Genomic DNA, 14,959 nt, shown 5'->3' with positions numbered 1-14,959 from the left:
TTTGATTTCTGTCTGAATAAAATTGTCCTGAGCACAGTTTTTCTATTTATGCCAAGGGAAGAAATATTCTTCTCTTCCCCCATCTCCAAATCTGGTTCCTGAATCCAAGTTGTGTCTCTGCTCAAGAGGCCTAGGGGATCTAGACCTGGGTATCTGCTGTCATGACACCTGCTTGGAACCAGAGCCTCTGGCCCTCCTTACTGGTCAAGGGTAAACTTTTGGTTTGATGGGAGATTCAAAGAAATCCCATGGAGACCTCCAGCTTCCTGAACTGTTGAACTGTGCTAAGGGGTAGATCATAGCTCAGAATTTCAGGCACTTAGCAAGTTTGGGGGCAGGTCCAGAGAGAGAGAACAGAGTAGGGGAGAAGGAAAAATGAAGGTGAGTCAGAACTGCTTCTACTTTTTTCCCTGCCTTCTGTGAGAAGCAGAACCAGGACACGCACATTCTCGACTCTGCAGGGCTGGTCCTGGCCTCTAGCTACCACAGCCAAGCCACAGGGCTTACCGCATCTCATGCCCTCCTACTTACCTCTGAGACTGAAGGAGCCAGCACTTCAGATTGGGTTGTGTTGGAGGTTTCACTATAATCTTGGTTCTGGTTATTTCCTAGTGGAGTTGTCCCGTTTTTTCCCCTGCCCTTGTGTCCTCCCCACCTCCACCCCTACTTCCCCAAAGCTGCAGGGCCCTCTCTGGAAAAGCAGCTGTATTCCTCAGGGTTAGGTGAAGGAGACTAACTAGGCGAATAGTGTATGATGGAGCCATTGGGATGGTATCTAGAAACAATCACTTCTCAGCCAGGAATCAAGACCAACGTTTCTGTTCATGGAAATAAGGGCAAGTCAGTGACGTGGAATCAGTAGGGAGCTATGTAGATAGCATCCCCGGTGGGCAATTTACTTAAGCACTGTCATCCTGCAGAGAAGCAATTCTGTGTAATGGATAGAGAGCCAGCCTCTGTCTAGAGGAAACAGCTGAACCAGGTTCTCCTACTGACACTGACTGTGACCCGGAATAAATCACTTTATACCTTAGTGCTCTAGGCAGTTCTCTAAGTTACGGAGAACTATGGTACTAGAAGGCAGCAGCCAGTACACCTATACTGATGAAATCTTGGATCTGGTGTCTGTACCCTCTACCTCTCTCTACTGTCATCCTTATCTGTAAAGAATTCGTCTGTATCCTGGAACAGAGCTCAACTCAATAGAGTTCAGCGCTGTCTGGAATTGAGATCACGGGCAATTCACTTGCACACAGAGGAATACTCATTCCTTCATTCGATGTATATTTATTGCTCCCCTATTATGTGAAAGTCTTTGGAGGGGCGGCCAGGTAGCACAGCGAGTAAGAGCACTGGCTCCAGTGTCCAGATGACCTGGGGAACGAATCCCGGGCTCAGACACTTAGCACTCACCCGGAAACACCTGGCCGTGTAACCTTGAGCAAGTTACTTAACCCCGATTGCTTAAAAAAAAAGTCTCTGGACTAGGTGCTGGACTGAATCAATGTCCTTCACTTTAATACTGTTAAAACTGCTAAACAAAGGTTTAAATTTTAACCTAGGGGCAGTTGAGAGACTAGAGCTTTTTGATCAGGGCAATGATAAAGTAGTCTTGTGTTTTTAGAAATATCCATTTGGCAGCTGTGGGGAAGCTAGGGTTGGAGAGAGAAGGGAAGCCAATTAGGAAGCTATTGCTATAAGGGATTTGAGCCTTAATTAGGGTGGTGGCCTTCTGCTACAGAAAAGAATTCCAGAGATGAGGCAGAGATACGACTGATAAAATTGAAGTAAATTGCCCATTGACTACAGGGAACGGGGGAGAGAGAAGCCTTGAATGAGTTTGTTCTGGACGTTGAGTACTATAGGTTATCCTGTTGGAACGGACGGGATATCCAGAGGAGAGGGCCTTGCAGAGCTTGATCTCTCTTGCTGATCTCACCCAAGGTTAGACATCCCGCCTGTGATTAGGTGGTGGTAAAAGAGTCACGAAGGAGATTAAATGTGCGGGCAGAAGTAGGAAAACCAGCAGAGTAAGGGGCATCTGAAACCCCCAAAGCGGGGTGGGGATGGTCTGCGCTCAGGTGATGACTGTAGGTCAGGATGGACTGAGAAGTGAGAAGTCACTAGATTTGGGAACTAGAAGGCTGCTCTCAGGCGGCCGGGCTTATAACAAGCTCAGGCTTGTAACCTGTAAAAGGAGGAGTCGGGTGTGACCTGTTGAGTCCTGCTGGGAGCGCGTGGCGCCTCCGTCCATTCAACCCGGCGAGGGAATGGATGCGGCGCGGAAGGCAGCTGAGGTTGCACCTAGAGCTCTAGGGGAGGGGAAGGGGTGGGGGAGGGGAAATCGCTCTTCCTCGGAGCCAGGTAGCTGCCTCTCACACCCACCTCTAAAGCGGGCCTCTCCACCTCCTCTTCGCGCCCCGCCCCGCCAGCTCTAGCCACTGAGGTAAGACTTCCCACAATCCTCAGCGGGGTCTAGGGGCGGGGGGGGCCCGCGACGGTGATGGACAGATGTACCAGCCTATCACAGAGAGAGAAGGGAGGGGACTTCCGCTTCCTCCGAGCTGCCGGTGCTTGTGAGTTTGGCGTGTCAGGGGGAGTCACTGGGGGTCGGGGGTGACGTCCTGGGTGCTGCCTTCTCGCTTCTGAGTCGAGGTGAGGACTTCTGTGGATTGAAGAAACCGGGTGCTCCTAGGTGCGAGGGGGGAGGGGTAAGAGTATAGCACAGGACTCAAAGCTCTCTCCCTGCGTCTGTAGGTAGTGAGCCTCCCGTCACTACCCAAATTAGACAATTCTTTGCTCTGCCAACTAAACACTCAGATCTTTTTTGCTGTTTCACTGCTTCCTGTGATCTGTAAACATGAAGTGATCTCTAAGATTCTCTCCTAGCTCTGACACTTTGGTACCATGGCCTTGGTGGTAGTGGGTTATTCTCCTCCGTTCGCCCAGCTAGTATCTTGCTTCTCCATCCCTTAATAAACATAAATAAGTAAAAGTCGCCCGCCCCCATCGATAATATCGTGCTCTTTTATTTTTTATATAATGTTTGTAGTCTTTCCTGTACAGCGCCGTGAGAGGCGGAGGGGGCAATGGTTACAGTTCCCAGCTTTTAGTGAGAAAACTGAATGGTCATGTGACCACTCATCTGGGACTGCATGGTTGCCTTCCCTTGACAAATAAGGGAGAATGTCACCTGTTAAAGAAAGCTCAAGGCCTCTTCAAGGGGCAGAGCATAGTCCAGTTTACAACAGTGGTATTATAAACTAGTGATATGCAGGAAAGTTAGAAAGCTTATAAAATGGCAGAGCCAGAAACTATAGAGTGTCAGCACTGGAAAGGACCTTAGAGGTCACCTGCTTTAACCCCCTCACTTTGCAAGGGAAAAAAGCAATAGACTGAGAAATGGGACTGGAGAGGGGGTATGTTTTACCCAGATTTATACTGTGAGATCTATAGGCATGAAATTGTGGAAGACCTCAAAGGCCAAGCTAAAAAAGCTCAGTCTGTATTCTTAGGGTGGTAGAGAGTAATTGAAATTCTTTTAGTAGGAGATATTACCCAAACTTGGATCTCTGGTTCCTACTACCCTCTTTACCTAGTCATTGGGTTTTTTGTTTTTTGTTTATTTATTTATTTTTCTTTGGCCTAGAAGCTCTGGATTTTGCCTCTGATGTTCCTAGGAATTTTTTTTTTTTTTGGCGATTCTTTCAGAAGGTAATTGGTGGATTCTTTGTCATTCTCCTTTGCCTTCTGGTTCCAAGAGATCTGGGCAGTTTGCTTTTTTACCTAGTCATTGATAACCCTAATTTGTTGTTGTTTTTTAAAAACCTGGTAAAATTATATAGTAAAGCAGACTGATGTCATGGAAAAAGTACTGGATTTTAAGTTAGAAAGAACCTAAGTTCACATCCTAGCCTGACTACTTGTTATTCATGTGACTCTGGGAAAGTCACTTTATTATCTTTCTTTAGCTGTAAAGGAGATCTACTAAATCAAAGATTCTTAACCTTTTTGGTGCCACGAATCCATTCTCAGAATAATGGTTTTTTTAAAGAAATGCTAAATTTCAGTTAGATGTTAATGAAAATAAAGATGTCATTTTTTTCACATCCAAGTCCATAGACCCCCTGAACTTTGTCCCCAGACCTCTTGGGGAATCTATAAATCTTAGGTTGAGAGCCCTTTGACTTGATGATGTCTGAAGTTCTTTCTAACTCTAAGTCCATGATGTTATAACTAGTGATATGAGTGATAGTACTAGAAATAATTTAGGATATTCTTCCTTCACAGTAACTCTCCCCCTAATGCCGTTGCACAAGTACCCTGTTAAACTCTGGAATACACTGAAGCTGAGACAGGGGATTTATTCTCGCCTGCCTGCACACTACCTCAAGTCACTGCAGAATGAAGGGAAACCCACAGCAGTCCATTATAAACCTCATGGGGTCAAGTACAAGATAAATCCAAAGAATGGACAGCGTGAGCTCGTCCAGGATGTTCCCATCCCACTCTACTTTCCCCCTGAATCCCAGAAGGGACTCTGGGGTGGTGAGGGCTGGATCACAGGTTATAGATACACCAACAATGACAAGGTACGTGTGTGTGTTGGGAGGAGGAGGTATGGCTAGTGAGAGTGGTCTAGTATGAGCCCAGGAGAGAGTAGAAGGAGCTGGTCCGCTTTTCTCAAGTCCATGAAGTGCCTAATGCTGTGGCTCCAGTCATTTATGGAGATGTAACTCAAAGTTATCTTCAGTTTTCTTCAATGAAACAGAAAATAATGGTTCTGCTAACTGAATATTGCTGTAACTGCAAACAAATAAAAAATTGTAACTGTTTTGATGACATTCTTAATTTTTCAAAGTAGAATTTTTAATTTTTAAAAAGAATATTGCTGTTAATAACAGTTCATATTCATTTAGAGATCCATAAAGCATTTTCCTAACTATGACCCTGTGAGCTTTTTCATTTCTGTGTTTTTATCCCCATCACCTAATATGTTGCCTTGCACACATTAGGGACTTAATAAAATGTTTGTTTAATTAGGTTGGAGGTAGGTGGTGCAAATACAATTGTCCCCATTTTATAGACAAGGAGACACATTCTGAGAAAGAAAATTACTTCTTTTGTTAATTTTGGATCATTGATGGAATGAGAAGTTGGATTCTGGTTTTCTGATTCTACAGCAAGTGCTCCTTCCATGGCTTCATGGTTGTCTCTGTGGTGGGAAAGTGAAAAGCCAGTGACATTTCTTTCCCCCTTTGGTAGTGGCAAATTCTTAGATATTAGAAGGGTCTGGAGAGAGAGAAGAGTAAGCCTGTCTTTCCTTCTCCCTGTTCTGCCAAGCAGCTTTTAGTTGTTGCTGAGCCAATAATAACATGATATAGAGGAATGTCCCCACTGGTCACTTCCAAACTGCCCCTGCCCTTCCTTGTGTCCTTTGGCATTTTTTTGCATAAGCTTAGCCCTTAGACATCACATGAGCTGTAGTCTCCCAGTCTTTGTACATGCTTAATTATTTGGAATGTGAATAACAGTGAACCATGATACAGGGTTTAATGTGTCTCTTGTAAGATGGAACTTTTTGAAGGTCATTAGTGTTGAGAGAAGGACATCAACTCCAGGATAAGGCAAAATAAGACTGACTCTGAGGCCGAGCTAGCTAGGAGTTCAAGATATGAATGGAGATGAAAATGGCAAGAGTCAAGCAGGTAGACCAGGACCATATTTTAAGTGGATATAGAGTAAAAAGGTGACAACTGGTTGGGTTGACAGCATAGTCTGTTAAAACAGGCCCTGTTTAATATAGTATAACTGGCAAGGTAACTTTTTTAAACTGACCCTCTATATTTCTTTCTATATATTAAATAGATATAATATTATACATATATATGCATGTATACATGTATATAGTATGTCTGTATAATAAATAGATATACTAGATATCCATAACTTCTTTCAAACAGATCCCATATCCTGGGCTCTGATGAACCCAAAAGCTTTTGTGCTTGGTGGCCCTTTAAGGCTTTTCCGTTGAACTAAAAGAACAGGAGGGATGACAAAACTACACTTCAGGAGACAGGAGAAGAGTGAAAACAGCAAACCTTGAGCGAGATGAGGCGAGTGAGTACAGATGGGCACCTCGACTGAAGAAAGGAAGGAAGGAATACAAAGTCTGTGTGTGTTGGCGGTTATGGAGGGAGATGTTGCTTGTCTTTCAGGAAGAGCATTAGTGATTATGTGGGAACAGCTTGCTCACTCAGAAACTTTTTTTCTGCCTTCAGCTCTCAAGCCGTGTGAGAAAGACTTGGAAGCCCCATCTATATGAACGAGAGCTTTACAGTGAGATCCTGGACAAGAAATTCAAAATAGTGGTTACCATGAGAACTCTGGATCTAATTGATGAAGCCTATGGATTTGATTTCTATATCCTCAAGGTGAGGCCCCAGGACCATGGAATGGGGAAAAGAAGAGTCAAATTTTTGTTTCAAAGGCAGGATCAAAATTAGGAACAGAACTTCATTCTGCCTGTGCTTAGTTTGAAGTTAGATTGGCAGCCACAGCAGCTGCTTGACATTAAACTAGAGATTTAATGTTTAGTATCCTTTGCAGGATTGTGGGGAATTGGGAATCTCGGTGTCCACCCTGTATTATAGCATTCAATTCACTTTTTAGGAAGGATGTTGAAAAACTGGACCATACCTTAGATGATGGGAGAACTGGAAGCTATGCAACATGAGGACCAATTGAAAGAACTGTATTTAGCTTGGAAAAGAGAAGAGTTGATGGGGGATGGGGACAACATATGGAAAAATTTGAGCTCTATGTCTCAAGAGCCTTTAATCCTCTGAGCAGTTGTCTAGAAAATGGGTTCCATTATTATCCCCCTTGGCGGGATGGGTGGAGAACTGCCCTTGGAGTCAGGACAAATTGGGTTCAGGTTCAGACTCTGTGTGACTATTGGCAAATTGTTGAAACTGTAAGTGCCCCATTGCAACTTTCTAAGACTATAAATTGCAGAATAGTTCCTGATATTCATTGATAGAGGGTTTTCTCATAGGGAGCAGCCTACACAAATTAAACTTGTTCTGCTTGGCATCAGAGGGCAGGACTAAGACATTGTTGCAGAGAGTCAGATTGCAGCCTGATATAAGGAAGCACTTCCAAACAGTCCACATAATCCAAAAGGAAAGATTGGACTAGAACTGCCTTGGGTAGCGATGACTTTTCTATCACTAGAGGGCTTCAAGTTGAGTGTAAATAGCAATATGTTCAGATCCCAGGATATAGTAGAAGGAGTTCCTGAATAGGTACAGGTTGAACTAGATGACCATCGTGGTCACTCTCAAATTCCCTTATTTTCTGAATATGATCCAGAATTTACTGAGTGGTCCATAGATTAGTCTAGGATGAAAGTTACTCCAATGAATGTTTAGTTAAAGATATTTTCCTATATTTTGCATGATTTCACATGTATAACTTATATCAAATTGCTTTCCTTCTTAATGAGGGGGATAGAGGAGAGAAGGAGAGATTTTGGAACTCAATTTTTTTTTAAATATTAAAAATTGTGTTTATTTGTAATTGCAAAAAATTAATTTATTTTCCATTACTGATGTGAATCTGTACTCAAAAAGCACAAAAAATTACATTTTCATTTTTATTTTTTTTAATTAAATTTTATGTTTATTTTTAGTTTACATCATTCATTTCCACAAGATTTTGAATTACAAATTTTCTTCCCGTCTTTTCCCTACCCACCACCCCAAAACAGTGATCCTACCGTATACCCCCTCCCCCAATCTGCTCCCTCTTATATCCTCCCCCAAACCCTCTCTGACTTTCTAGTAGGGCAAGGTAGATCTCTATACCCCAATGCCTGTATATCTTATTTCCCAGTTGCATGTAAAAAAAAAAAAATATATATATATATATATAAGTATATTATATATATATATATATGTATGTATTTTTTTTAAACATTTGATTTTAAAACTTTGGATTCCTGATTCTTTCCCTTCCTCCTTCATCACCCATCCTTACTGGGAAGATAAGCAATTCAATATAGGTTGTACATGTGTAGCTACGCAAAACATTTCCATAGTCAGTATATTGTGAAAGAATGACTATATTTCCCTCCATCCTATCCCACCCCCGACTTGCTCTGTGCTCTACTTTGACACTGTCCCTTTAAAAAGTGTGTGCTTCTAACTTCCATCCCCTCCAACCTGCCCTCCCCTCCATCATCCCTCCTCTCATCCCCTTTTTCCCTACTCTCCTGTAGGGTGAGATACCCTATTTAGTGTGTATGTGATTCCCTCCCTAAGCCAAATTCAGTGAGAGTAAGATTGACCCATTCCCTTTTGCCTTCCTATTCTTCCCCTCCCTTACCTCTTCTATATGAGATAATTTACCCATTCTGTCTCTCCCCATTTCCTCTCATTATATTCCTCTCTCACCTCTTAATTTCACCTTTTAAGTATCATCCCTTCCTATTCAATTGGTCATGTGCCCTCTCTCTATGTATAGCTGTACATATATATGCACACACTCACATGTGTATTCATACACCCATATACCCTCCTATGTTGACATATATATGTATGTATACATATATATGTGTGTGTATATATATATACATTTATATTCTCTTCAACTATTCTTATACTGAGAAAAGTTTCATAAGTTACAATTATTGTTTTTCCATGTAGGAATATAAATAGTTCAACTTTGATAAGTTCCTTATGATTTCTTTTCCCTGTTTACCTTCTCATGCTTCCCTTGCTTCTTGTATCTGAATGTCAAATTTTCTATTCAACTCTGGTTTTTTCATCAAGAATGCTTGTAAGTCCTCTATTCCACTGAATGACCATATTTTCCCCTGAAACACGATACTCAGTTTTGCTGGGTAGGTGATTCTTGGTTTTAATCCCAGCTCCTCTGACCTCCGGAATATCATATTCCAAGTCCTTCTATCCCTCAGTGTAGAAGCTGCCAGATCCTGGGTTATCCTGATTGTGTTTCCACAATATTCAAATTGTTTCTTCCTGGCTGCTTGTAATATTTTCTCCTTGATCTGGGAATTCTGGAACCTGGCTATAATATCCCTAGGAGTTTTCTTTTTGGGATCTTTTTCAGGAGGTGATCGGTGGATTCTTTCAACCTCTATTTTGCCCTCTGGTTCTAAAACATCAGGGCAGTTTTCCTTGAGAATTTCTCGGAGGATGATTTCTAGGTTCTTCCTTTGATCGTGGCTTTCAGGTAGTCCAATAATTTTTAAATTATCTCTCCTGGATCTGTTTTCCAGGTCAGTGGTTTTTTCCATGAGATATTTCACCTTGCCTTCTAGTCTTTCATTTGTTTGGATCTGTTTAACAGCATCTTGATTTCTCATCAAGTCATTAGCTTCCATTTGCTCCAATCTAATTCTGAAGGAATGATTCTCCTCATTGAGCTTTTGAGATTCTTTTTCCAACAGGCAGATTCTGCTTTTTAAGGCATTCTTCTCCTCATTGCCTTTTTGAGCCTCTTTTGCCATTTGAGTCAGTCTGTTTTTTAAGGTGTTATTTTCTTCAGTCAGGCTGTTGACTCTCTTTTCATAATTTTCTTGCCTTGTTCTCATTTCTCTTCCCAATTTTTCCTCCACTGCTCTTATTTGTTTTCAAAATCCTCCTGAAGCTCCTCTGTGGCCTGTAACCTGTTCGTATTTTTCTTGGAAGCTTTTGGTGCAGGAGTTCTGACTTCATTGTCTTCCTCCCGTTTCATGCTTTGATCCTTTTTGTCCCCAAAATAAGAGTCTAAAATCGGATTGCTGTGCTTGCTTTGCTTCCTTTGCTTCCTCATATTGCCACTCAATTACTTGACTTTTGAGCTTTTTGCCACAGTAGAGCTCTGCTTCCAGAGAGGAGAGCTTTGTTCCAACTCTCTGGGGTTTTCTCAGCTGCCGGAGCTATTAGTTGGCTGCCCTCTTCGAAGCTTCCACAGGCTCTGGCTCACTGGTCACGTACCCTAGGACCTCCACCCTAGACAGCAATCCTGATCCAAGCAGGTTAAAGCAAGAGCAATTACCCCTCAGACTGGTTGCTTGGTCCCCCTACAATATGCAGGCCAGGAGCTCTGAAGCAGCCACACAGCGGTGGCCACACCTCAGCTGCTTCTCCCTCTGGGGGCAGAGGCTGGACCGCACTCCTGGACCCCCTGTTCCCACAAAGTCCACACTGACCTTTTACATTGTATTTGGCATTTATGGGTTGATAATTCTGGAAACCGCCACAGCTGCTGGTGATCTACTCTCCCGGCATCCTTCTCAAAAATTATGTATTTAAATATGTCAAAATAATTCTGATTTACTCGGGCAAACTATTTATGTGTGTCTTTGTATATGGAAGAGGGGGCTGTGTGTAGGTGTTCTGAAAAGCCCTTGATTTGGGTTCCTAGGTGGCTCAGTGGACTAGAGCACCGGCCCTGGAGTTAGGAGGACCTGATGCTCAAATCCAGCCCCAGACACTTATTACTTAACTAGCTGTGTGACCTTGGGCAAGTCACTTAACCTCAATTGCTCTGCCTTCCCCCCTCCAAAAAGCAAAAAAGAAAAAAGCCCTTTGATTAACCTAGAAGTTTGAGGAATGCTAGACTAGAGCAACTACTATTTGTCTAATCCCTTTAGGCCTCAGTTTTGGTATTTTTACTTATTTTTCCTCTCATAGAAAAGTGAAGTGGGCCCACATCTTGTCTGTAAGAGACCCTGACCATCCACATTGAGAGTGGGAGGGCTGAATCAGGCCTGGATGTGGCCTAGCTCTGTTCACTACAGAAGCAGGTACCTGTTAAAGGCTCTATGATGATGACGTTTCATTTGCATTCCTGAAGAACATTGAAAAATCAAATTAAATTACATGATTAGTGCTTGACTTATGTGTATAACTTTACCTCCAGACTCCAAAGGAGGATCTGTGCTCCAAGTTTGGGATGGATTTGAAACGAGGAATGTTATTGCGTCTTGCCCGGAGGGACCCTCAGCTCCATCCAGATGATCCAGAAAAGAGAGAAGCTATTTATAACAAATACAAGGTGAGCAGCCAAACTGATTATTTTGGCTAAATTCTGCACATCCATTTAAGTTAACTCATCTAAGGATCATCCAGCCCCATATGCCTGAGGCCTCCTTCACTCTTCTTCAAATGGGTGTTCCCTTTTATTTTGACAACCTCTGGCACAACTGGCTGCTCCAGTAAACTTAATAATTATATTCTTCTGTAATTTAGAATAATCAAAATTATATTCAGTTCAACAAATGTAATTTATTAAGTAAGCACCTGCTTTGGGCCAGGTGATTTATAGTATGTAAAATGCTTTCCTCATGATAAGCTATGAGGTAGGTAGTATAACTGTTTTTATCTCCATTTTATAAATTAGAAAACAGGTTTAAGGGTGGCTAGGTGGCACAGTGAATAGAGCACTGGCCCTGGAGTAGGAAAGATCTGAGTTCAAATCTGACCTCAGACACTTACTAGCTGTGTGACGTTGGGCAAGTTACCTAACCCTAACTGCCCTCCAAAAACAAAACAAAAGAGGTTTAGAGAAAGGAAATGACTTACTTTAGGTAATCCAGCTAGATAGTGACAGAGCCAAGATTCAAACTCGGCTCTTCTAACTCCTATCCCAGTGCTCTTTCAACTATGTTTGTAAAGTACTTTGTGAACCTTAAAGTGCTGTTTAAATGGTAACTATCATTTTTATTATGATTACCACCCTACCTCACAGGATAATTGTCTGTATTTCCCTTTTTTTCCCCTTATACTATAGGACTTTGTGATCCCAGAAGAAGAGGCTGAATGGGTTGGGCTGACATTAGAGGAAGCAGTGGAAAAACAGAGGCTCCTGGAAGAAAAAGTGAGTATCAGGAACAGTCTTTGAAGGGCCAAGATCAGCATCCACTGTTGTCTAAGCTTTTGTTTCAAGTTGTTTGCATTGGACACAAGAGAGGTGATTTGGGAGGGGGTGGGGCATCAAGCATCCTCATCTCAAGCTTATGGGTGGGAGTGATGGGCAAGAGGGGAGTGAAGCTATGGAAAAACTATGCATATTCTGGCCAAGGAACGGGAGCAGACCAGGTTCCAGTTCCTGTTCTGGAGCCTTCCTGCTTTCTCAACAGAAAGCTTTTATCAGGTCTTGGGTATTGACTTTGCTGCACCCTCTGACCCTGTGCTACAGTTCCCGTTCCTCCCTGTGTTGGGACCACCCTCCTTACCCTTCAGTCCACTCACACATCAATTTAACATGTTTATTTACAGTAGGCAAAAAAGTCAAACTATACAACATGTACAGTCTAGATAGTGTTACAGAAATACTGAGTATAGAGCAAGGATCCCATCCTAAGACCCTTGAATCATGTATAATTTGGACATCAAAGCACTTAATTAAAGGTTTCCTTTTACTGCCTTGTGCTGGGTGCTGAGGGAAATACTAAGATTAACGACAGGGTCTCTCTCCTCAAGGAATTTATAGTTGAGTAAGAGGCATTGAATGTGCACAAATAAGTATGGTAGATATTACAAAATGATTAGGTCTATTGTAGAGGTCTGATTTAAAGAGGAATGGATCACTTCCAGTTGGAGGGGTCAAGGAATGCTTCAGGAAATAATCTAGCATAGTGGCTTGCAAAAGTAGGCATTCAATAATAAATTTGTTGAATGAGCCAGCACCCAAGCTAGGTTTGGAAGAAGGATGATAAATAATATCAACTCATATAACACTTTGCAGTAGCTTCTTGAGTTAGGGAGTGTAATTTTATAGGTGAGGAAACTGAGGCTGAGATGTTTCTCAGTGACTTGTCCAATCGTACAGTGAAGTGTTAGAATCCAGACCTCCACCCTCCCAGTCTTGTCCTCTCATCACCGCCCCAGGTTGTTCTTACAGACGTTAGAGGGGAGGACTTGTTCAGATACATGGAAGGAAAAGATGGAAGGAAAGCTGTCTCAGCTACCAACTGGTCCTAAAGGGATAAAGTCAAGATCCCTGCCCTCATAGGGCTTACAGTCTAATTGGAATAAATGAGCTCCAGGCCTGCATCACCAATTGCGTCTTTGATATTTCCAGCTGCATATTCAATAAGCATCTTAAATTCAGTAGGTCCAAAGCAGGTCATCTTCAAACCCTCTCATCTTCCTACCTTTGGTCACCATTAGCTTCCCTGTCACCCAGGTTTGGGTCATAGAAATCAGCATCAGTTCTTCCCTTCCCATCGTTTCCCATATTCAGTCAGTTACCAAGTGTTGTGAATTCTGCCTTCACAAAGTCTTGAGGCCATCCCCTTCTCTCCATTTGTGTACCCACCACCCTAGTTCAGGTCCCTGAGGACCACTTAATTGGACTATTGCAAGAGCCTTCTAATTGGCCTCCCTGCCTCAGGCCTCTTCCCCCTTCCAAACTGTCCTCCATAGAGCCACCAAATGATATTCCTAAAACACATCTGTTAATGTTGTTTCCCCACTCAGAAAGCTCCAGCGGCTCCTTGTTTGTTCTGGGATAAAGCACAAATTTACCTGTTTGCCATTTACAGCCCTTCACAGTGTCTCCAACCTCTGTTTTTTAGTTTCTTGAATGTTTCTCCCCTTAATTCACAGTCTATTCCAACCAAATCAGGCTTCTTACCACCTTCATCCACAGCAATTCATCTCTGCATGTGGGCCTTTGTACAAGCTGCCCCCATACCCACCCCAGGCCTGGAATGTACTCCTTCACCTTCTGTAGGAGGCCAGCCCTGATCCTTCCCCCTAGAATTAACTTAGCATGTGTTTTCTAGTTACTTGGCTGTGGTCATGGAATGGAAACTTCTTGAGGTCAGGAATTTTATTATTGTTTCTGTATCCTCAGTGCCTGGCACATAGCACAAGTACTTAACAAATGTCTATGAAATGTTACCAGTAAATGTAACACAAATTGGAACATGATAAATGCAAAAGAGGGGGACTTAGGAGATGAGACAATGGAGAGGTATGGGTGGGGGATGGAGAAGGAGGAGGGCCTTGGAGGATGATGGGGGCGATGTTTGCAGGTGGAGACTGGCTTTCCATCTCTCCTACAGATAGGAGAGGTGCTGAATCCAGTTCCAGATAGAGATCTGGGAGCAGTTAGTGACTGGGTTTTCTAGCTCTTGTTTAGTCTGTTGAGCTCCTCCACCTGGGCAGATTGCTGCCAGCTTAGGAGCATGGTCATTGCTCACCAGAGCCATCTCAAGCTACCAAAGCGTTCACAGGATTCCAGACTCTAAAGAGGAGCCCTGCTGCTCAGTCTCCTCCTAACGTGGTTTGAGTTTTCATGGGGTAAACTGTGGCATCAAAGGGCAGTGTCTTCTGGGGAACATAGCTGCTAATGAGTTTTGGTGGGGGTGACAGACAGTCACATTTTCAGCAGGTGGGATTGTGGCTGCCGAGGCTGAAGGGGAGAAACATCATCCACTTGTGTTTTTCTGACTCCTTGGACTAGGTTCAGCTATCCTCTTATGTCAGCTGCTCTACAGGAGCCTCACCCACTGTTTTTCCCCTTTTCAGGACCCTGTCCCTCTGTTCAAAGTATATGTGGAAGAACTCATTCAGCAGCTTCAAGACCAGGCACTCTCGCAGCCAGCTGTGATGCAAAGGAAAACCTAGTGGGCAGGAGCTTCCCAGAGACCAGACTGTTTGATTAAGAGGCCCCTTCCTCTTCTTCCTCCTCCTCGTCATTTCCATCACAGACAGACCCACTGCTGCATATTTCATGGGGAATTAGGAAGCAGAGTATATGAAGACTTTCTTAATACCCCCTGCTGACCGCCCAGCTGAGCTCCTGGCCTGTCTCTGGAGTGACAGACCAGCTCCAGATCACAGTGTTTCCTGAGCTCCTGCTGATGCTTTGAAATCGATACCTTTATTTTTCTGAGACACAGTCATTCAGAAGAACAATAAACAAACCCATCCAGTGA

General features: G+C 43.1%; 1 protein-coding gene across 2 annotated transcripts; it reads left to right on the top strand.

The window, feature by feature from the left end:
- The first annotated feature begins 2,505 nt into the window (after positions 1 to 2,505).
- On the top strand, positions 2,506 to 14,959 carry MRPL28 (mitochondrial ribosomal protein L28). Of its 2 annotated transcripts, none has more exons than XM_069107847.1 (6): positions 2,506 to 2,655; positions 4,291 to 4,592; positions 6,282 to 6,434; positions 10,933 to 11,067; positions 11,803 to 11,889; positions 14,550 to 14,959. In XM_069107847.1, exons 2-6 carry the CDS (start codon positions 4,305 to 4,307, stop codon positions 14,646 to 14,648), a joined length of 762 nt encoding a protein of 253 aa, XP_068963948.1. In that variant the 5' UTR covers positions 2,506 to 2,655; positions 4,291 to 4,304; the 3' UTR covers positions 14,649 to 14,959. The 2 variants fall into 2 exon arrangements, with proteins under 2 accessions (XP_068963948.1, XP_068963956.1); XM_069107855.1 differs by having other exon boundaries at positions 2,533 to 2,695.

Source organism: Petaurus breviceps, unplaced genomic scaffold (assembly GCF_028583685.1).
Source record: "Petaurus breviceps papuanus isolate PSGF00001 unplaced genomic scaffold, PetGlider_PUasm1.0 138, whole genome shotgun sequence".
Classification (NCBI taxonomy): domain Eukaryota; kingdom Metazoa; phylum Chordata; class Mammalia; order Diprotodontia; family Petauridae; genus Petaurus; species Petaurus breviceps.
The sequence above is the reverse complement of the archived record's forward strand: the minus strand, read 5'-3'. Positions and strand labels throughout refer to the sequence as shown.

Excerpts from the sequence above, each read along its gene's own strand:
- MRPL28 (XM_069107847.1), top strand. The coding sequence starts at position 4,305 with ATGCCGTTGCACAAGTACCCTGTTAAACTCTGGAATACACTGAAGCTG. Across the intron at positions 6,435-10,932 it reads TTGATTTCTATATCCTCAAG|ACTCCAAAGGAGGATCTGTG; the intron begins GTGAGGCCCCAG and ends CTTTACCTCCAG. Across the intron at positions 11,068-11,802 it reads CTATTTATAACAAATACAAG|GACTTTGTGATCCCAGAAGA; the intron begins GTGAGCAGCCAA and ends CTTATACTATAG.